The sequence below is a fragment of the Lottia gigantea genome (genome assembly GCF_000327385.1).
Source record: "Lottia gigantea unplaced genomic scaffold LOTGIsca_118, whole genome shotgun sequence".
NCBI classification, from domain to species: Eukaryota; Metazoa; Mollusca; class Gastropoda; family Lottiidae; genus Lottia; species Lottia gigantea.
In genome coordinates this window covers 128,051-152,267 of record NW_008707180.1, presented here as the reverse complement: position 1 = coordinate 152,267, position 24,217 = coordinate 128,051, and the positions used below count along the sequence as shown (strand labels likewise).

Genomic DNA, 24,217 nt, shown 5'->3' with positions numbered 1-24,217 from the left:
TATAATGATAAAAGCTTAAAATCAAGATTTGAAAAATAAATCTTAGAAAACAAAGAAAAGGAATGTAGGTAGGCTTGATCAAGTTGGCTACAGATTTGCTGTTTAATAAAAGATCAACTTCAACTACCAGTCAGTATACATTCTATACCTTCAAAGAAAGCAAGTTTGTTTCTTGAAAACTTTACATCCGTGCAGATATGAATGTCATTGGAATGAACTGATAATTGCAACAAAACTGCTTGGAAAAATGGAAATACTTTTGGTAATAAATGCTTGAAAGTTGGGAAGGACTAGCCTTATTTTTTTCTGATAATTATAACAAAAGCAGGGTGACTTGTATTTAGTCGTACTTGTTTTGCCAAATCATTCAGTCTCAAGTCATTTCAACCAAATTATCAATTTTTCAAACAACTGAATCATTTTCACTAGTGCTCTCAAAATTGTCATAGCACTTTACTGATTGCAGCTACAGATGTTACAAATTTGAATTTTGAAAGGGAAGGGGGCGAAACAGCAACAGTGCCCCAAAAGACAATCTAGCCCTAGGTACGGTACTAAAAAATATAGATTGATATTTCAATTCATACAAATTGCCGAAACACAATTCTGTAGTTATTTCGATTGTGCCTAGAAATGAAATTAGAAAATGTGGTCAGACAATAGCATCAGATTCGAATTCCATTTTCGACCTTACTGTGAAATATCAAGCATCGACTATGAGCCACTAAATTTCCTGAAATGTGACCGATGTATTGACAAAGTGAACCATGGTCCCCATTAAAAAATACATGAAATTTAAAATAAGAATACAAACCTTCTCGAGTTGTTGGAGCCGACATCTTTAATAATATGGCCGACGTATATTACCCACAATGCGACGCGCAACTGTTATGTATGGACAGCAAATTTGGCTAAATGATACAGCACTACATTTTATGGAAGGCAATTGTGTGTGAATTTTACTTTCTCTCTCTAAATATTAATGTGTACGTTTGCAGTGCTTGTGATTAAGATAGGGTTGATATCTAATTTATTTCCACTTTAAAGGCATAGGCCCAGAGAAATTTAAAAAAAAAAAATTTTTTTTGGTATTATTATTGCGTTTTAAAGCTAGTTACACTTTGAAGTTACTATAGATAAATTCAATTCCGTGCTTGAAAATCATTTTTCGCTTCCAGTCATTTATGATGTAGTTGGAAAAGTTGAAGTAAAATATAAATAATGTAGTGTAATATTCTATTGTTTGTTTTTGTTTCATTGCTCAATAATGTTACATCAGATTTTAATTTTGAACTACATGGTGCGTGCAATTCATTTACAGCACATTTTCCTGACATTGCAATTAGTTCAGGGCATATCTGAAAACTCTAGGATTCCAGAAAATTAGAAATAAAGTTTGTAACAGATTTGATTCTGACCACATTTATTTCAATAAAATAACAGGAAGTTAACCGTTCAAATCACAATTAACAAAAAACACATTTAAAAACCATAAATTGATTTTATTTTTCATATTAAATGAATTTTTCACACAAATAAAAACACAACTTACAGGTTAGTAATTTGTATATTTTAACTTTTTAACTATATTAGATATTTCAAAGGATTGTATCCTCTAGTGAATTTCTTTGCTAATATTATAACAAACCTTTATCCTTTATTCATGTCAGATAGTAAGTGAGTTAAGAAGCACTGTAGAACCCATTCAAACATTCAAAAACAGATAAGAAAAAAAGAGGATTCAATTCCTTTAAATAGATGAAAGAAAGAAAAATTTAAAGTTAAGATTTAAGGCTACTGTTCTGCTTAATAATAACACAAAAATAAAATATTTCTTTTTTAAGAAATCAAACAAAATTTAATCCATTTCATATACATCAAACAAATATACAAATAAAAATTGAGTAATAATTTCATACCTTTGATCAATTTTATATCTATCTTTATTCTCATCTAACATTTTGACATGTTTCTTATCTATCTTGCAAAATTGCATCCATCTTCATCATCTTAAAGGGACAGTATGTGCCAAGTTCAAAATAACAACAAACTGTCTCCCTTTGTGCACATATTTATCCAATTGTGAAAACATTTTATAGTCATACTTGGTATTTCCATTAATGTACACAGATTGTGTTATCTTTGTTTTCTGCTTTTAACATTTCCAAGAATAGTCTGATTTTCACAATTTTTTTACCATAACATTTAGTTTTAACTCTACTTTTACACACTATTAGATAATATATTACAACATGTACAAAATGAACCAGTGCATATTCCCTCTTTTAAGAAATTTAGAGCGAAGGTAAAGTGACTGAGGTTACTACTGAACATTTTCGGTAGAATGAATAAAAAACTTTGGAACAGAAATATAATTCTTAAAATAATATTATAAACTGCATCACAGATTTATACAAACAAAATATATCATCACACACCATCAATAACATAGCTATAAAATAAATAACATGACCATAACATAAATAATATCACATATCAATCTCTTTCCTTTAATGATAAGGCTCTATTCTATAACCATCATCACGAGAGATGTGATTTCAATTTCCACTATCTGTATAACTCTTCAAAATTACAAATGGAAATGATGTTTAAAATGAAAAAAAAAATAACATAATCTGATGAAGAAATTTGATTGGTCTATTCAGTGAAAAAAATTGACCAGTCAGAAACTGCTGTATTATTGAATATAAAGTTATGTTACATACTAACTTGCTGAATTATTAGCTTATTTTGTTAGAAATAAAAGATTTATATCAAGAAAAAACCCATCTCATATGTATTTATTTAACCCACGGAGGAGAAATAAATGCATAAGAAAAAGTGCTAAAAATCAAAATGCACATATTGAGCATGTGAATTGGACATTATTTCAAAATCTACTTTTGTTTCAATGCTATATACATAACAATAAGCTTAATATAACAATCTTTGGTAAAATATACAATTAATTTATAACATGAAACATTTTAATATACAATCAATTGATATAATTATTTCTATATTACAATACACAGCACCCTGTGTTAGGATGTCAATATACAAGGTACCATATCGGGTTCTTTGATTCATGCAGGATCAATACAGAAAGTTAATAGAAATTGATACATTCAGAATGGGTCTGGAAATGATTCATTTCTTCTATTTTCTGTACCTTGTCTATTCACATCTAAATATATATTGTTTTCACAATTCAAATAAGGCTTCTCTTCTCTAATTTACTGTTACAAGGCTAGGTTTATAAATGTTTGACTAAGGGAATGACATCAAGGGTTATTGATTTATATTATTCATGTTTAACTAAGGCATTTGCATTTCAAGATAAGTGTTATTGAAAATAGCTAAATACACTATACAAACCAAGAGGCAATAAAACAAGTCTGAGAAGACTTGCCAGCTCTATAGTAACTATAGTCTTACATGACTTACAGATAACAAACAATCAAATTCACTGTTTATCACTTGCGGATATGAACATCTTAACAAATACACTACATGAAATTAAGTATTACAATATTTCATCAGTATAAACAAAAAACAGAAACAATATTATATACAAAACATATAAATCTATATATAACAAACCGGAAATCATTCTATGAGTACCTTATTATAATATTTAGATTCAGTAATCAGTAGCCAATGCTGGTTAACCAGATGTCACAGTTTGCTGTTGGTAGTTGAAATTCGACTGTATCAGCCGGTGAAACTAATATTCAGATCACTATAGCCTTTTAAATCAATTCCAACCATAATTAATATGTATTTTTACTTGTAAGAAATGTTTCAATATTTCTCACATGAAAAGGATTAGAAATTCTAAACAATTTACAGGATCACTAATCCCATAATTGAATAATAGAGAAATATAATAATTTTGCTTTACTGATTTGACAAATATCATAAAAATAACAAAAGGCAAATACAATTATTTGACAAAATCTGCTCGATGTATTTAAATTATATTAATTCAGATCACAATCTCGTAAATTTTTACACTCAAAGACATATCCAGATCTTAACCATTTGTTGCTTATATATACATCAACTCTTAAATTATGCTGAAACATTCAACTGAAATTTTTCATCTATACAATAAACCAGAAAAAACTTATTGTTCATTGGAACCCCAAAACTCCAGCTTTAAAAATCGCTTTTATAAATAGAATATCAGCACATATACCTGTGATATCTCTAATTTAAAACTTCTAAACCTTCTCGCAAAGTATATATATAAAAGCAAAGATAAGTTGTCTGCAAATGATCTTCTCAGCAAGCCACCTGACTTGAGTATTAACTGAGACTATAACTTTAGATTTCAGATAATATAATGATATAAAGCTTATCACAAGTATGGTTAGGAGTTTTCAAATGTGTATTTGATTGTGTAGTGTTAAGAGTTTAAGATTCTTTCTTTGTGTGTTCATAATCAAATGATTTGGCTCCTAGGCAGATACTCTGGAGTTCCTCTACCAAAGTTTCATAGCGATAAGCTGCTCGGACATCTGGTATATTGGTTCGTGTAGTATCATTTCCTGCCACGCCTTCTTTTGTGTAGTTTGGTCCTAACCAATGCTGCTTCACCTGTAAAATACATAATGCTGTTGAGTGAAATAAAAGCAATATTATATGAAATATACATTCTGTTATGGAACCACCTTTAGCTACACTGTAAATGTGAATATGATTTTTAAAACCGATAGTATATTTGTTCAGTAATTTATATCTTTTTTTTTTTACTGTAACTTAGTCATTTGCTATTTTAAGTCAAGATATTGGTCATAGGTTCTAAACTTTTTTGTCACAATGCTAATCATTTTCCTTGGTATTCTATTCTACCCAGTAGTGAAATGTGAATGCTTTTTTCCTTTTGTAAACAAATTAACACCCAGAGCAGACAGTCAGAGACATATACCTCACGTTATTGGCAGAAATCAAGCCATACTTACAGCATGATCAAAGCCACTTTGTAGAACACTATTCATAGCTATCTCACACATATCACAGCTACTAAACTTCCATACCTGTACTGCTATACTGTACTCTTCCATTAAAGGTTCCTATAACAAATATACAGAGTATTAGCACAAAATATAACATGGAATTCACAAAAACTTTTATCATATTCCTTTGCTTGAGGTGGAAAATATAACATCCCATTTAAAAAACCAGCTTTTTACACATTACAAGGTCTTGTTTCAGATTAACAATACTAGACAGCAACAACATGAATGCTTTCATAGTATATAGATTTAATTCAGAATTTTCGATTGAGTGACAGTTATACTGAATAGCTATAAAACTCACCTTTGTGAAATGGAACTGCATTGGATCATCTGTAGACAGAGAGACATTTAATCCTCGAGCAAAATATTCAGGTAAAGGATTACGTTGATAATTCAAAAATAAAGAATTGTTACTCAGTGGAGACATAGCAATACCAACTTTAGCTAAATAATATAGGTACTGTAACACTGGAACCTACAAACAAAATAAATGTCTTTTGAAGAACAAAGATATCCAATCAAGATTTATTAAAGAAATAGTAACTACGTAGTAGAAATGTAAAAGACATCAAAAGACTTCAAAAACTCATTTTTATACAATTTTTTTTCTTCAAAAGTTTGAAAGGAATGGAGGATGGATTGAAACTTCAGGAACACCTAATGCCAATTTTCTACTAGGTTTATCATATCTTTTCATAATACCTCTAGCAGAGCTCACAATAGTTTATAAAATACCAACATGACGTGCATGAGTTCAAGAATTATTCAGGATTACCTACCTTGCGTAAAACTAGACCATGTGAGATACTCTCTGCTAACATAAAACCAGCTACTAAATGTGTGACATTACCAGCTTCACCACAGTGAGGTCGTAGAGTAAATGTTGAAAATCCTCTCTCCCTACAATGTAGAAGAAATCGTTTTATGATCAAGTCACATTTTTGACATACTAATAATTCACACGTACATAGTTATGAAATACCAAACAATTCACATAGTACGTAATGTACCTTCTGCAGCGCAAGATAAGCTTCGAATGAAAAGATGAGTCAACTTCTCGCTGCTGTTAAAAAAGGTTCCTTAGTTTGCCCATAGGTCTCAATATATTGAAAACACTATCCAAGCTAGCTGTTCTGAATTTAATACCTGAAACATAGGCCAAAGCCATGGTTGATTCAAAGAATCATTACAAATTAATCCAGGCAAGTCACAATCAGGTATTTTCAGTTAACACAAGCTCCCAAAACCAAAATTGTTCATATCATCATTTATCAAGTAAGTTGAGCAGAGAAAGATGATAAAGTACCTACCTTCGAAAATGATTAAGTACAGTAATGTTTGCGTACATATAATATAAATAGTAAGTGTAAGGTGGGTTAGTGTCATTAGTCCAGTCTTCAGGTTGAGGTGATGCAGCATCAAATTGTATATGTTCAGACTTAGACTCGTCATCTACTGAATCAAACCCACTAATCTGTTATAAACAATATTAATTATTTACAGAGAGCTATAATATTTAATATTCAAGAAACTTGTTCACTTTTTGGAAAATTAACAATATATTAACATTATAATCTACATTTTTTCCCTATGTATTAACATAGATGTATCTTTTCTGAAATCATGATTTACAGTTACACTACAATATATTGTTGAATCATCATAGCACAATACCATCAGTATAGTTGATCTCCCTTAGTATCACGACGGTATATATTGGGTCATAATGATATCAGTGATGATTAAATTGAGAAAAAAATCTCTTGCTCTGTGAAGCTTCATTTTTGTATACATACTAGTTGTAGATAAATGAATGGTGTATGTAAAATGCCAACTTACATGTTGTAAGAATGAATGTAGTTCTGGGTGAGAGCTAGGATCATTGGTAACTTCAAATAATGGTAAAAATAGATTCTCTAATAAATCTTGAAAACATGTCACTAATTTATTACTCTTATAGACATCACTGAAATACAAAATATTCAATATTAGCTAAATCATAACTGCAAATTATACACTACCAGAATAACATTCTTACCCTTGATCACAAAATCCTTAGACCCTCATCAGGACAATAATTTCTGGAATTGCAGGCCTACTTTCCAAAATTTAGACTTGATTTGTATGAGTAAAGATAGCTTGCCAGGCAAGGTAACATAGGCAGCTGTCAGAAATTATTAAACAGTCTTTAGTGACTACAGGGTTGCACAATATAGCTAAAAGAGTGAAACATCAAGTCAGACACGATATTTCGGTGAAATATTATCCGATCATCGCGAAAATCGATAGGGATCATCTTCATAATGACATTGACATACAAAATAAAAATCAAAAGAATCTGTAAAGAATTGTAGCCTGTAGAGTGAGCACGAGTTGCACAATATAGCTAATAGAGTAAACATCAGGTCAGACACGATATTTCGGTGAAAAATTATCCGATCATCATGAAAATCGATAGATCATCATGAAAATCAATAGGGATCATCTTCATAACGACATAGACATACAAAATAAAAATCAAAAGAATCTGTAAAGAATTGTAGCCTATAGAGTGAGCACGAGTTGCACAATATAGCTAATAGAGAAAAACGTCAAGTCAGACACGATATTTCGGTGAAAAATTATCCGATCATCACGAAAATCAATAGGGATCATCTTCATAATGACATTGACACACAAAATAAAAATCAAAAGAATCTGTAAAAAATTGAAGCCTGTAGAGTGAGCACGAGTTGCACAATATAGCTAATAGAGTAAACATCAGGTCAGACACGATATTTCGGTGAAAAATTATCCGATCATCATGAAAATCGATAGGGATCATCTTCATAATGACATTGACACACACAATAAAAATCAAAAGAATCCATAAAGAACTGTAGCCTGTAGAGTGAGCACGAGCCAAATGTGGACGGACGGACCCACGGGGTGATTACAATATACGCCCATGTTACGTGTGGGCGTATAAAAATCAAAAGAATCTGTAAAGAATTGTAGCCTGTAGAGTGAGCACGAGTTGCACAATATAGCTAATAGAGTAAAACGTCAGGTCAGACACGATATTTTGGTGAAAAATTATCCGATCATCACGAAAATCAATAGGGATCATCTTCATAACAACATTGACATACAAAATAAAAATCAAAAGAATCCATAAAGAACTGTAGCCTGTAGAGTGAGCATGAGCCAAATGTGAACGGATGGACGGACTACAATATACGCCCATCTTAAATGTGGGCGTATAAAAATGAAAAATTTGTGGAACACGAATGCGACAGTACAAAGACTCTCCAAAGTGGAATATTTTTGTGCCATCATGATGGATTTTCTTTCAAATAGACACAAACTGATTATACTTACTATAGACGAGGTATTTGTATTAACCATCTAACATTATCACTGTAAACCTTATGATTGGCTGCCCAATTGGCTAGTTTATCCCATTCATCTCGACTACGACCATATATGGACAAACGATACTCAGCATTCTGATATTTACTTTCTTCTAAATCACTCATTACTTCCTGTATTACCAAATAGAAAATAACTTTAAAAAATCTTGAGAAGAAGAGCTGAGCAATACAATCATTGCCCAGTGGAGCTGATTATAAAGTGAGTCTGTTTTTACATTTGTTCAGCTATACACATCAATAACCATGTGGACAACAGAACGTGTATAGTGTTTTATTATTCATTGTCATTTTATGAGTAAACTGAAAGACTATTGCTATCTCTATGAATGGGGATACCTTAAGATCACTGTAAGAGGCTTGCATGCTCGAGATATGAACACAAGTTTTCTCTACTTGTAATGTGTCTTTACGTATACTTTTGTCAATACACATGCTTGTCAACATATGAATGACAAATATAGATCAACTAGTCCAAGCTAAACAAAGCTATTATCAGACTTGGGAAAAATGCTAATTGTGTTAACACATTACCACATACCTTGAGTATATGAGCAAAATATCTGCCTTCAATGAAATTATCAGTTTTAATAAATATTTCACGTAACCTGCTCTCACCAATTGGATTATATTTAGCATTGAACTTATCAAATCTGTGAAACGTATTACGATCCTAAAATGAATAAGGTGATAACAATAAGTGAAAATACTGTTACATCATAACATGTACACTAGTGTAATCAAATAATGATTAAAGCTGCGTTTCCTTTAGTACAGATCTGGTCCTGATGCGGATACAGCAAAAACCGTGTCCTGAAACACACATATGGAAACACAGTTTGGGCAGCCCGCACGTAACAAAGCTAAAAATAGGTAAAGGAATTCCAAAGTTCGCTCTTTCTTCGACATGTGACAATATCGGTGCCATGTCGAAAAGAGAAGCCTTCCGCATGAATAACCGCATAAGGAAACACAACCTGCCGTGTGCCTTGTCCGCACCCGGACCTGATCTGGACTGGATCCGCACCGGATCCGTACTAAAGGAAACACAGCTTTATGTTTGTTAAATTGCATAAAGCCTAACAACAAACCATAACAAAATCAATTTCATTTCTCCAATTCATTCAAATATAATGCAAATAAATTATGACATTTTCTTCAATCATATATATAATTATTTTTTTAGCATACAACTTGTTTTACAAACATTTTGATGAAAAAAGGACTCAAAATCTGATATAAAATAGAACTTACTGCATGAACATCTAAAACATCCACACTCAGTTCATATGTTGACATATTAAATGATTGGAACACCTAGAAAACATGACAAAGAATTAACTTTCATTGTATGCTCATAGAAAATATCTTCAGGATTCTCAGGTAAATAAAGCCCTGTAACCTTAACATATGGCCATCTCTCAATAGAAACATTGTTTTATTTTATTGTGTTATGGCAATCTCATGACAGATCCACCTGCTTAAATCTGATTTCCATTGAACCATATTTCAGTTTCAATTGGAATCCATCAAAACTGTTTTGTCTATTGCAACCACTAGTAAGAGTAAAAGCACAAATCATTGAATATTCATTCTTATTATATTGCTACAGATAGCTAAAAGATATACACAAAAATAATTAAGGGATTATTAGAAATATTATAACTTAAAGAAATGTTAATAGTTTGACAACAGAAGACATCTTACCTCTTGTAATGTCATTTCTTTACCGTCTTTAGTTTTACAAACTTTAACATTGGGTTCCATCTTCATCTTCTTTTTGATAAATCTTAATAAATGTTTCTGATTCATACAGGATGAGGCATGGACATGAGTGTCTACCTGAAATAGAACCATTTCCCTTTGTTCATGACAAGTTATGTTGTTATTTGCTATGTGCCCTATTAGTTAACAATTATTAGGAAAACAATTTCCCTTGGGCTCACATGGATCGGTTTGTTTCGTTTTCTTTTTTAAGTAAAAAGAATGAGTTTGAGTTTTTTTACTAGTGAATTAAAAGCCATAGTATTTTCAACACTCAATTGAATTAACACAAGTTGTACTGTAAATACTCTTTATGAGAATTGACTGTTACCTGTCATTTCTTTCTACTGTAAAATGAGCTTGCATTTGATTTAGAATATGTTTAAAGAACAAGAATTTACCTTCCTGATATTATAGAAATCTCTATGAGGTACTGTTTTTTGTAGAGCGGATTCCTTCAACTCATTAAGTAACAAATGAAGTTGAAATTTGGCAGAAAGAAAAGAAAGACGTCGGTAACAGAAAGATTTCCTGAAAATAAAAGTTTAAATTGAAGACATAGGCTTACTGATGATCAGCTTAGAACTTAAGTTCAGCCAAGTTGAAAAACCATCATAGTTAAATTGACAAACAATGTCCTAAAAAAAACATTCATAACTTAAAAATTATTGTAACTTACAAAGGCCCATCACTAATAAAGGCATACATGAGATTTTGGTCTGCTAGGAAAGATTTCAAATCAACATAGGGGAAGTCAATTGGTTTATTTTCCATCAAGTTTTCTTCATCTTTATAAACATATACTATTCCTTGTTTCATTTTTAGAGAGCAGTGAACGCTCTCCTGTAGTGGAACATTAAAAGGATCCCCAGCTGTAGGTGGAGCATGAATTGGATGATCTGAAAAACAGAGAAATATTGTCTGCTAGTTTGTTTAATAGTATTTAATATTGGGCACAATGAAATAGTTACATAATGACATGACATTTGTCTCAAAGAGCAGCTCATAAAATTATTTCATGGTGGTGAGTCCATGATTTCAGTTTCACTGAATTAGTGGGTGAATCAACATAATATAAATGGTATTTAGGCAGTAGTTGGGATTGGAAGTCACTGATGATTCAGGACACCAAAAATACAAGGTGTTAGAAAAGTAAAATTTCTTTCAAATCATAAGTGGGATGGGTTTAATTCTGAATGATTATAAAGATTAAGAATATGTCATGACTCAAGCTAACCAACATCTGTGAAAAATTCTCTTAAGAGTTGATAACAATGGGCTTAGAAAGTAAAGATCTAGTGGGAAGCTAAAATGAATTCCTGCCAATTTCTACAAAGTTTGAGTACCGGTAATGAATTATTTTAAAGAGAAAACATATATTAATTAAAATTAGTCTGTTAAATCACACATTAATATAAAACAAAACATCATTAATTTTATCAAATCACTTTTACATGTAAATATGACTGTATTCTTAGAATTTATATTTTCAGATGAGGATCACTGGCACTAGCAAGTAAACATTCAATATCTAAATATCACAAAACCTGTTATGAATTTAAAAATCAAAATTGTCAGGTTATAAGGAGTTGTAAGTTGTAGGTAAAAGTGATCCAGAAGATATTTTTTAGCCTTTACATGTATATTGGGAAACTTAAAAAAGCAGCATTTCAAATTATCAATGATCACACAAAAACTACACAAGTCAAATTATCTATAATATAAGTATCCAAAATACAAATACATAGGCTAGAAAACATCTTTTGAGTACCTTAACAGGAGGGTAAGCAGGGCTAGCAATATACTGACATGTAGAACATTACATGTGTACATTATTTAGGGATAAAGCAAGCTTTTTGGTCACATTTTCTGAATGATTCAGGACATTTTCTGTCTCTATTACTGAAGACTGTTGGGGATCAGTAGTGAGCTTACTAGAGAGAAGTGGGGAACATAACAATTTTTTAACTAAGTACGATAATGGTGATAATTTTCAACAAAAACGTATCAATATATATATATGCCAACAATTTTATTGACATATGTAATATAACATTGATGCCAATTTAATACAATTTTATAAATATCAATATTCAGAATTTGTTAATAAAACAGGGCATGCCAAATATTCCACACACCTTTTCAAAACATGTCACAATAACATTCCAACTTCAAAATTAATTCTCTATCTCACACCATTTCTAAATTCAGGGTACACCCACATACAAGCAGAATAAAATTATTTCGTACAGGAAATGTAATTTGAAAATAGCTAGCATGTTTGAATTTGTACATAAATATAAAAGAATATATACAAATTGAAAATAGCTAACTAGTTTTAGTTTAAATATGTAAATAATTCAATTTATTTGTAAATTACAGGGATTTAAGTAATTTAAACAAATTAGGGACAACATTAGTTTATATAAAAAGTTTACATTCTAAAATTTGTGATATGAGAGGTTCAATGGGTTAATCTAGTAACATTTCAATAGTTTAGCTGCAATTAATCAAATCAATGGACAGGCCAGATTGAAAATCTGAGCCCATATCTTTCATTATCAGCTATTCTTCATATATATATTTTATTTAAAAAGCCTTAAAATTAAGAAAATTACATTCCAATAAAAAAATTTAATTCTATGCTCTGGACAAAAAACCATGTCAGCCTAACAGAACAGAGTGGTTCAGTCCACAATTACTTATGTGCACTTCATTGTCCATCATGTTCATTTTAAAGTGATGGTGAACTTTGACATAAAATTAGGAGTGTATGAGTGTTATGAATAAATGAGTTAGTGTAAATATTTTTTTTCTAATTTTCAACAAGGAATAATCTAAAACTACTCTTTAATAATATCATAGATGAAACTACATCATGCCAAATTATTGTCAATCTTATTGTACATGTGGATTTTTATTTGCCAGTGTGAAAGTGCTAATCTACTTAAGTTTGTTGTATCATATTGTCCTACTGGTCATGGCGCTGCATGGTTATAATCTCTGGTATCGGGTCTGTTTGATTCAGTCATTGTACTGATGCCAATATAGTTCTTATACCAATAAAGCAAAGTAAATGAGTTTGAATTTCTTTTTGTCCAAATTATGCAATATTGATATACAGGATACAGATTTCGAACAAACAAATCCTTGTGGCAAAGACAGTAAGTATAAACTTACTTAATATTAAAAACTACATCCTCTGACAATGACCAGCTGATCCAAACCGCTTTTCAAACTGGCGCAACAATACATTATTCAAATGAATCAACATGTGTTTTTATAGTGTCTATGCCAGCTCCTATGATAGCTCTGCCATTTAAATATAAAAAAGTCTTAGTTATAATAATGTAAGGGGAAAAGCATTGTTGTCCATTTGTGCACGCTGAAATAGCATGTCTGGCTAAAGCACTTAGGATCTGTTATATAATAGTCCCTCTGGTATTACTTGAGAATTGTGGGTTTTAGTAGAAAGCTACAATAAGCAAGAACTACAATAATAATGATGAGTGATAACTAGAATCAAGTTTTAAAAGAATGATTCACCTTCAATGCTAACATTAAAACTTCCATTTCCTGAAATGATTAATCAGTATTTTAATTCTGGGATTCAGGATAAGATATGAGGAATCAGGGGTTGTGTGGACGGAGGGAAGTAAGGTTTATTCTGAATGTAAATAGGGTTACTGGTTGAATAATATGGTAATAATAACATGGTAGGGTCTCAATAGCAGGCTTGAAATGCAAAGTTTATTGCTGTGAGATGAAATTTAGCAGATTTTCAAAAACAGCCTTAAGCTTCATCTCTAAAAGTTACTTAATTTTGTTAAAATTGTGGTAATTTGTCACAAGTAAGATTTTGAAAGGTATGGTAGGAACTAGGGTGAATCAGCAATCATTTTGAAAATAACATGACAAGGTTAAGAAACAAACAAATTTTTGAACCTATAGTTGTATTGACATTTAAACCTTAAAGTTGCAGTAATATCTTAATCTAAGCTTAATATCTTAATCTAAAAGTTGCTGTAATATTTAAACCTATTAGCCACACTGACAGATATACCTGGAAGAAGTTAAGAGTAGTGCAATGAACCTAGAGATAATAAAACTATTAATAGTGAGTGAGTTCAAGACCTTGATGATAAATCTAGTAACATAACATATGTTTTACAGGTTTTATATTCAACCTTAGCTACTTTTAGATATCTTACCTAGGTAACTTACAATGTCAGCAAAACCAGACTAGATCTTATATAAATATCTACTAGATGGTCAAACAAACTTGTTTGTTACAATAACTGTAATCGTTTTGAACCTCAAAATGAAAAACGTAATCACATGACTGGCAAATAAACTCAAATTAACAGTCCTGATCATTTGACCTGTAATAAATTATTGTTTCATATGGCTAATTCTTTGATATGAGGTGAAAATAATGCTGATGATAATAAAAAATGAAATTGGAGTTCTCTTCAAAAAAATGTATATTTCTTTATTATCAACAATTCATAAAACTAAAAATAATTATTAAAAGATAACATTTCACCTAGGAAAAAAAATATACTCAAAAATATAATGTATTTACAAATTTTAATGTAACATGGACGGAAATTTGATTTTGGTGCACCTGATGGTGAATTTTAAAAAGAATTGTGATTTTTAAGTTCTAAATGATAAAACAAATTATAATCGTTCATGCAAACCCCAAAAGTTTACATTTAGATATATATTTATGAAAATTATCAAAGAAAATATTTTCATTTTTCCAAAATCAACACTTTGAAATATCACACGTGTAAGAATTATCATTTATTTTTAAATAATTGGGAATGAATGGGTGTGAAACTAAATGTAATAAATTATTTAATTCATAGAAGAAACAAAATTGTCACAACTGGTTAGTATTCATAAGGATTTACTTCAATTTTGATGTATGTAAGTCGTTAACCTAATTGTAAGAATATTGTAACATGGACGGAATTTTATCAAGAATTAGGTGAACGACTTACATATATGTCAAAATTGGAGTAAATTATTTGTTTTATCACTTCGAAATTGAACATTACACTTCTTTTAAAATTCACAAACAAGTGTACCAAAAGACACTTCTGTCTAATATTTATATATACCAACATTTTAACATCCAATTGAAAGTATTTAAAAACATAGTGAATGTAAAGAAGTTTTTTAAATTTTGTATCTGTATCGGGGACACTGATAGCATTAACTTGCACAATTCCTTTTTCCATTCTGATGTCTGTGGTTCTTGCAATTCTACTAAAACTTACATGCCTTATGAGGTCACTATACAAATATGGTTGCAGGTAATAATTGGCAGAATGTCATAGTCCAAGACAGATATAATGAGGACAGGTCACCATGTTGTGTAAGGTTCTCTAATCTTAAAGGGAGCCACGGTGGCTCAGTGAGTTAGATGTTTGCTAGCTAACCTGAAGGCCCAGGGTTCATTCCTGACATAGGTCGAGACAAAACCTTCAGATTTTTTTAACATGGTTCCCCCTGTCAGTGATGCAGGTAAGAGAGGCTGGCATGGTAAAAGTCGTTCCAATGGGAAAATAAACCAAGGCCCTGTGAGCTACAGGATGTGTACTTTAAAGATTCCTCGACAGTCGGAAATCGAAAAGAGCAGACTAATGCTGCTATCCTAGCCAAATCTCCCTCATTGCACCCTGCATGGCGTTGCCCATCTTTATTATATCTTAATAATTACTGTTAATTTCAAATATCTAAGTCAAGGAATTCACTAGGGTATTAATACCCTTCCTAAGCCACTGTACAGACACACCTGAACTGTGGATTAGATTAAGCCTGCTTACAATTATGGATATTGTACATTTGACCTCGAGCAAGGTTATGTTGTTCATTCTTGATACATGTAACTTTATTGCAATTAGAAATTTAACATTTAATACAATTATAATGTTAAATTAAATTTATATAATGGAGTGTACCATATTTATAAAAATAAGTATTGAACACAAATATTTAAGAAAATATTTGTCTGAAAATGCTTAAAAAATTTTCATTTTGAAAGATTACTGTTGTTACCCTAAAACACACCTGATCTGACTTGTCTACCCATACAATAGTAAGCAGACTACAGCATCAGAAATATTTCTTTGTTTGAACCTTCTGACAATGATATATCACTATTTCACTATGGAAGGCACACTGGGAAATCAATGGATGATTGAGAGAGTATACCAGCATGGTTTTAAAGTATACTTTCTAAACAGTTTCTGCCACATAAAATCTGCCTGCACTGTAAACCAGTGTCAGTCAAAATCATCTGTCATAGCCTGTAGGTAGGGTCAGAGTTTCTCCAACTAGTATACTCAATATCATAAGATCATGAACTAAAAAATCATGACCTAGTTATGATGACAACGTTTAGACCTTAAATAATGCAAAGCTAATAATTATTTGGCTAGTATAGAGTTAACAATTTAACCCATAAACCGTGACTTACCATTCATAATTTATTGGCTTTTATCTCATACTTAAAGAGGATATCCCATACTTCACATATATTCACACCAATGCTCAAAAGAAATACCATACCTATACAGAATTAATTTTGACCTGTATCTGAGCTCATGATTTTTTTCTATAGAAAATTGTACACTAAAGAATATCTATAGGTCAGGATAATTCAAAGACCATGACATAATGTATCAACCATTAAAATGATCAGAATATTCTAAAGCAAACTAGCAGTTTCCTTTCTCAGTTTCAACTCTATGTGCACATAGCAAAGTTCATCAACAAATTAGCCATAATTTTTGTTAGCCACAATATTCAAGGATTTCTACTTTAAGTTAGGATAATATGAGATACCTGAACACATATTGTAAATATTAGGCTAATGATAGTATCTATTATTTATAATATTATATTTCATTAGAGCAAATATACTTCACCTGAAAGGTAGTCTACTTGAATAGTTAACTTTTAAATCATTGTCAAAAATTTGGGTGTGATGAGATCAAAGTCCTAAAAAGAACATTTAGTAGACTGAAATTGTTCTATTGCAAATATTTTTTATGTAGAAATATTCTTCATATGCAGGTCATGCAGTTCTTTTCAGAACTAACCTATCCAAAAATATATAAAGACCCTTGCTGAAAGTAAAGATACTTTTTTTCAGTTGACCTATGATGAACATATTAGTCCCTTTTATATCCACTATTATAAGAGACCTTGGATAATGGTCTAACAATCAGTATTTTAAGCCACCATTACACGCAAACCATTTCATGTCATAATTTTCAAAAGAGCTTCTTATAAATTACTTAAAAAGCTTATATAGGCTTTCTAGAAGCAATGCTAAAATAAAACCAAACCATTTCCAATCCATGGTGCATGCTATGTTTTACAACAAGGAACGGGAAAATCTGGGTATAAAATATGGAGCAGGATCATTAACCCTTAATCAAATAAACCAGGGAACCCAATACATACTCATTCATGAAGGACAACATCTGTAAGAGGCTGCATTGTAAGGGAAATATTACTGGAGCTACATTATGATGTAATGAACAACTGTTCTCTTACTTCATCATATCAAATTAAAATTATTCATTAAATAATTGTATATATGGCAAGCAAAGATACTAGTGAACATATTCTATTTTAAACTTTAACCCAGCACTTTAGATCTGCATTTTAGGTAGTTTTATCAGTAATGGTCACAGTCAGTTTTAATAAAATAGACTGCTCTTGTAATAATACAATAACATGTTGCAGGATCTGTTACTATTGAGCATCGTAAATACTAAGCCTTCAAAATATTTTGTTACTTTTTATGTGGATTACTGTTTAAAAGGTGATATGACTATGTTTCATAGAAGAAAGATTTAAAAAATTGCCCAAACAGATGATTCTTATATCAAATTCATTTCAAATAGAACTAAATTATAAAAAAAGCACTGGTATAGATATATTTTGAATTTTGTCACTTTAGTGATGGCTTTCACAGGGTAGTATCATTTTTAGCAAGTAATTAATAAAGTGGGCTTTCCCCAAAAATTTAACTAGTTTGCGATATCAGCATCCGCTGGAAGCGAACGTTAACTTGTCATCTACCAACCAAAAATTTAACTCTAGTTAAATAAATGAAGCATGAAATGATTGTGATTAACTTGTCAGAGAACACAGGGTCGTTAAAAATCATAAAAAATACCACACAAATATGGCACACTAACCAAACATGACTTTTTTTGTTTATTAATTGCTTTATGCATTACCCATACCCTTACAATTGCAAATTTCACATCAGATTTAGAAGAATTTAAAATTGAGAGATACAGTCGCATTTTCCAACTTTTGTTTTATTTCTAGCTAAAGTCACAATATACACAACTTTGATACTCATTGACTAAACACCTTCAAATTCAAACTCATCCAATCAGTTTTTCTGTATAAGAGCTGTTTGCAAAGTATAAACTGTCATGCAAGATTTGTAAGAAATAGGTCTTTGTAACAGTGTTATAAATAGTGCTTTTCAAACAAAACAACCCAAACAGCCCTGACCCTCAGCCATGTTTGGTTAATGTGATATTAGTAAGGCACACAGTTTGACTAAGAAAGATCACCTTGACGCATGTCGTAATACATAACACCCTCCTGTCCACTGTCTTTCCCAACTGAGAAATAAAAATAACAATCACAAAATAACAGAATAACAAAAACAAAGTCTGACCACATAATAAAAACTTCAGATTGAGATTGAGTGAAGTCAAACTGAAATCGCATTTTCATTATTACATTTCTTTTCTTTATGCTAATTGAATTCTATCACCTTGTAAAGATTAGACAATTTGTCCCTTTAAGATTAAATAAAACATATCTTTACAGATACTGCAGATAAAAAACACTGTGATCAGACTTTCAAGAAAAAAATAAATATAAAATATAATACCTAAAAATAAAAGGATGGAAATAAATCACATTAATGAAGTTAATTGATAGGAATGAAAAATGTTTTAAAAATGGGTTTCAAGTTGTGTTTCAGTGTTCCTTATCGGGGCCCCCTTTGATAAATTATTCAACTCCCTTTGACAAATTATTCAACTCTCTTTAACAAATTGTTCAACTCCCTTTGATAAATTTTTCATCCCCCTTTACTATTTTCAGCTCCCCTTCAGAGATGTTTCTTACATATGATTTAAAGAATTTACCCAAGAAAACATAAATAAAAATAATCGCACTAATAATGAAATAAATAATGGCATAGAAAAAAGTACATTGTGTTAAAAAAAACAGAAAATAACATAAATTTCTTTTTTGTCATTCAGCAACTTCAAGATGTTTCCAACAAGCTAGTAAAACATAAAATAAGGTCACTTACCTAAGATACTCTTTTTCTCTCCAATATAATTGACTTTATTAAATTCAGCCTTCTCTTCTAGACTTTGTAAGAATCGAGCTGTTACTTTAGGGAAATATTGGTTTGAAACAGCCATATACTTCTCTCTTATCATCAAGGCTTTCACCAAACTCTTGGAAGCTTCTTCAAGATCATTAAGTGGTACCTGACACCAAAAAAAACAAAAGATTGTAGAACCTTTGGAAATTTGTGCCCAAATGTTACCTCCTTCTACCTGCCCTTTAACAGAAAGTATTGACTACAGTGCCTAAGCTTATGTTTGAAACAGTTAACAAGAGTTGGTAAATACTTACTCCACTAATTTCATTACCATTAATGGCAATTCTTTGAAAGGCAGTGAGAAATTCTGCCTCTTCATCTTCAACACTGTCATAAGCAGCATCAATATGTCCTATACTAGACTTGAGACTGTTATCTCTATCCACTGGTGAGGGAGTGGGAGACAGTAATCCTGCTCCACTTTGACTCCTGAAAAACAAGATGTATCAAATCATACCATAAATCAAATATTAATATCTTCTCCTAGTGATATCCAGATCTATTTTATCTTGCTGCCCTCTCAATGCCTCAAATATAAAATCATCATTACAAAAGCTAGTTTTTGATATTATATTATGAAAGATAAACATCTCTGGGACTGATTGTCATGCAAGTTGAAGTCTATGAAGTTCATGCAATGTGAACCTCAAAAGTATATTAACTAAGCTTGCAAAAAAAAAAGTATACCACTTACACTAGTTTGAAAATTTTGACATATGATCAGAAGTTACCATCTAGTTAACTTACTGAAATCTGATTGGTTAACCACTGCAACTTCCCCTTGGAACCAATCAGAGTTGATAGTATTGTAGGATTCTGACAACAGGCCCAAATAAAAGAAAAATTTCTCTACATGATATTCTGTGTCTTAACATGTTTCAGATCAGTCATTAGTAATAGTCTGTACGACCTTAATACCAATAAACAGCAGACGTAAACCCTTTTACACAAATAAACACAACATCAAATACAACATTTCATCTTACCACCACATTTAACTTCTCAAAATCTCAGCATTATACATCTTTATTACTAACAAATCACAGCCATTATTTACCTCATATATCACAAGACAAAAACTTCCAATAAATCCCAGTATCAGAAAAAATCATTACATTCTAATTAAGAAACATAAAAGACAGTCTCTATGGAGAGAAAATCTAGTATTTTTCCCCATTTTCTACAATTTTTTTTATTGAATTCAGATATTGATGATGAATGTTAAGAAAAGATAAAAATTAAAGTAACAATAAACAGGTATTTAGCTTTTCTTGTTTTTTTGAGTAGAAACGTGGTATTATGTATTTTAAGAGTTTGTAGGATAGTAGCTTTAAAATAAGAGTCAGCTTATAGCAAGCCTATAATTCTTAATTTTTACAGTTCTAGTTTTTCATGCACTACCATAAAAATTACAGATCATCAATGACATTAAAATTGGATACAGTTTATATATTTAGTTGTACAATATACAAGCTTTACCAGCTGAGAGAGATCATTTAATTCTGGTGACAAATAGCATCATATGAGCATAGTGTATTAGTCTGTACCCTTTCCTTAGTAATTATAACACTATTAAGTGTCAAAGATGGTAAACCTTAATTTAGATAGCCAAGTTCATATTGTTTTGATGTAGATGCTGAACTAAGTCCTATATTTGATGTGCAACACCCAGTTCTCCTTTATTTCAGCCAAAACATTACAAACCAGTACTAGTACCAGTACCAGTACCAGTACCAGGGAAGTTTAGACAGTTATTACTTCCACAACATTGTTTAAATTCTTATTTACAGCTGTAGTGATGCCATTGTCCATTTTATTTTGATTTCAAAACTGAAACTGGGTTCTATCAGAATGTGGTAAAACAAATGTATTAATGACTATATACCTGTAAAAGTAACATTTAATTATTCCTACAAGACTAAAAAAAAGTTTAAATTTATGTCAAATGAATTTGCGGTGGTGCAGTAAGCTTATACATTGCGAGTTTGTCAGTTTGTGATTTCATCACACCTGCCGGGCAGCCTATTTATTACATGTAGATAACGACTAGAATACTGTCAGAATATTGATTACCAGTATCTATTTATAGTCTAATAATTCAATAATTTCATTATTTATATATAATGTACAAATAATAACCTGATTATCATATTCCCTCAGGATAGCATCAATTTTATTTTAAATCTCTTACAGAGAACTTTATTCATTCATTTTGATATTATACATATAAATCAATTGAAATACCATACTGATCTTACACATAAACTCAACTGAAATATTATTATGTGACACATAACCTCAACTGAAATACTTTGATCTGACACAAAAACTCAATTGAAATATTTTGATCTAACACATAAACTCAACTGAAATATTATTATGTGACACATAACCTCAACTGAAATACTTTGATCTGACACAAAAACTCAATTGAAATATTTTGATCTAACACATAAACTCAATTGAAATATTTTGATCTTACACATAAACTAAATTGAAATATTTTGATCTTACACATAAACTCAATTGAAATATTATTATGTGACACATAACCTCAACTGAAATACTTTGATCTGACACAAAAACTCAATTGAAATATTTTGATCTGACACATAAACACAATTGAAATATTTTGATCTTACACATAAACTCAATTGAAATACTTTGATCTGACACATAAACTCAATTGAAATATTTTGATCTTACACATAAACTCAATTGAAATATTTTGATCTTACACATAAACTCAATTGAAATATTTTGATCTTACACATAAACTCAATTGAAATACTTTGATCTAACACATAAACTCAATTGAAATATTTTGATCTTACACATAAACTAAATTGAAATATTTTGATTGACACATAACCTCAATTGAAATATTTTGATTGACACATAAACTCAATTGAAATATTTTGATTGACACATAAACTCAATTGAAATATTTTGATCTTACACATAAACTCAATTGAAATATTTTGATCTAACACATAAACTAAATTGAAATATTTTGATTGACACATAAACTCAATTGAAATATTTTGATCTTACACATAAACTCAATTGAAATACTTTGATCTAACACATAAACTCAATTGAAATATTTTGATCTTACACATAAACTAAATTGAAATATTTTGATTGACACATAACCTCAATTGAAATATTTTGATTGACACATAAACTCAATTGAAATATTTTGATTGACACATAAACTCAATTGAAATATTTTGATCTTACACATAAACTCAATTGAAATATTTTGATCTAACACATAAACTAAATTGAAATATTTTGATTGACACATAAACTCAATTGAAATATTTTGATTGACACATAAACTCAATTGAAATATTTTGATCTTACACATAAACTAAATTGAAATATTTTGATTGACACATAAACTCAATTGATATGCTTTGATCTGTCACATAAATTCAATTGATATGCTTTGATCTGTCACATAAATTCAATTGAAATATTTTGATCTGACACATATCGATAACTCAAGTGAAATACTCTGATCTGACACATAAACTCAAGTGAAATACTTCAATGATCTTACACATAAACTCAATTGAAATATTTTGATCTTACACATAAACTCAATTGAAATATTTTGATTGACACATAAACTCAATTGAAATATTTTGATTGACACATAAACTCCATTGAGATACTTTGATCTGACACATAAATTCAATTGAATATTTTGATCTGACACATGACTCAAGTGAAATACCCTGATCTGACACATAAACTCAATTGAAAGATTTTGATCTAACACATAAACTCAATTGAAAGATTTTGATCTAACACATAAACTCAATTGAAAGATTTTGATCTAACACATAAACTCAATTGAAATATTTTTATTAGAACAAATGATTTCAACTAATGTAATTTGATCTGACACATAAACTTAGCTGAAATATTTTGATCTGACACATAAACTCAACTGAAATATTATCATGTGACGTGACACTTCAACTCAACTGAAATACTTTTATCTGCACATAAACTCAACAGAAATATTTTGATGGGTCGTATAAACTTAACTAAAATATAAATGCTGAGCATATTAACTTCAATTTTAGCAGCTGGATACTTGTCACTTAGTTCTAGTTTTCTGTAACCCTTTCAGAAAATAATGCCACATTATGTTATAGTCACTAAAATGATAAGTTTATACTATGAATTATCAAAATAATACATACCCCTGTGTATGATATTTCTTCTCAAAATAAGATCTGTCAGCCTCTTCTTCTATAGGATATTGAAGGACCTCATAGGGAGCTGAGATTTCATTATGTGTATGATTAGGACCAATTTGACTACGTGTAAAAATCTTCTCTGCTAGTTTATTTAGTTTATCATCAACATCACAATGGATGTGTTTAGGAAACTTTAATGTTGTTGGTGCAAAGGCTGGAGATACAGGTTCTGAAAAAAAACAACAGTACATTTATTGTAATGCCACACTAGTTTATTTTGATAACACAAATCTTGTGATAGCAGAGAATGTCACTATTGCACATTTGAATTCAAAAATGGCTTACTGTTATTTA

General features: G+C 30.4%; 1 protein-coding gene across 1 annotated transcript; it reads right to left on the bottom strand.

The window, feature by feature from the left end:
* Positions 1–4,419: 4,419 nt before the first annotated feature.
* LOTGIDRAFT_137775 (hypothetical protein) lies at positions 4,420–24,114 on the bottom strand (the record flags this gene model as incomplete). The annotated part of the gene is made up of 15 exons (XM_009047848.1): positions 4,420–4,602; positions 4,968–5,078; positions 5,326–5,499; positions 5,804–5,924; positions 6,335–6,498; positions 6,864–6,990; positions 8,385–8,548; positions 8,976–9,107; positions 9,689–9,751; positions 10,142–10,276; positions 10,600–10,729; positions 10,878–11,097; positions 19,569–19,752; positions 19,901–20,024; positions 23,867–24,114. 15 exons carry the CDS (start codon positions 24,112–24,114, stop codon positions 4,420–4,422), a joined length of 2,280 nt encoding a protein of 759 aa, XP_009046096.1.
* Between the last annotated feature and the right edge of the window lie 103 nt (positions 24,115–24,217).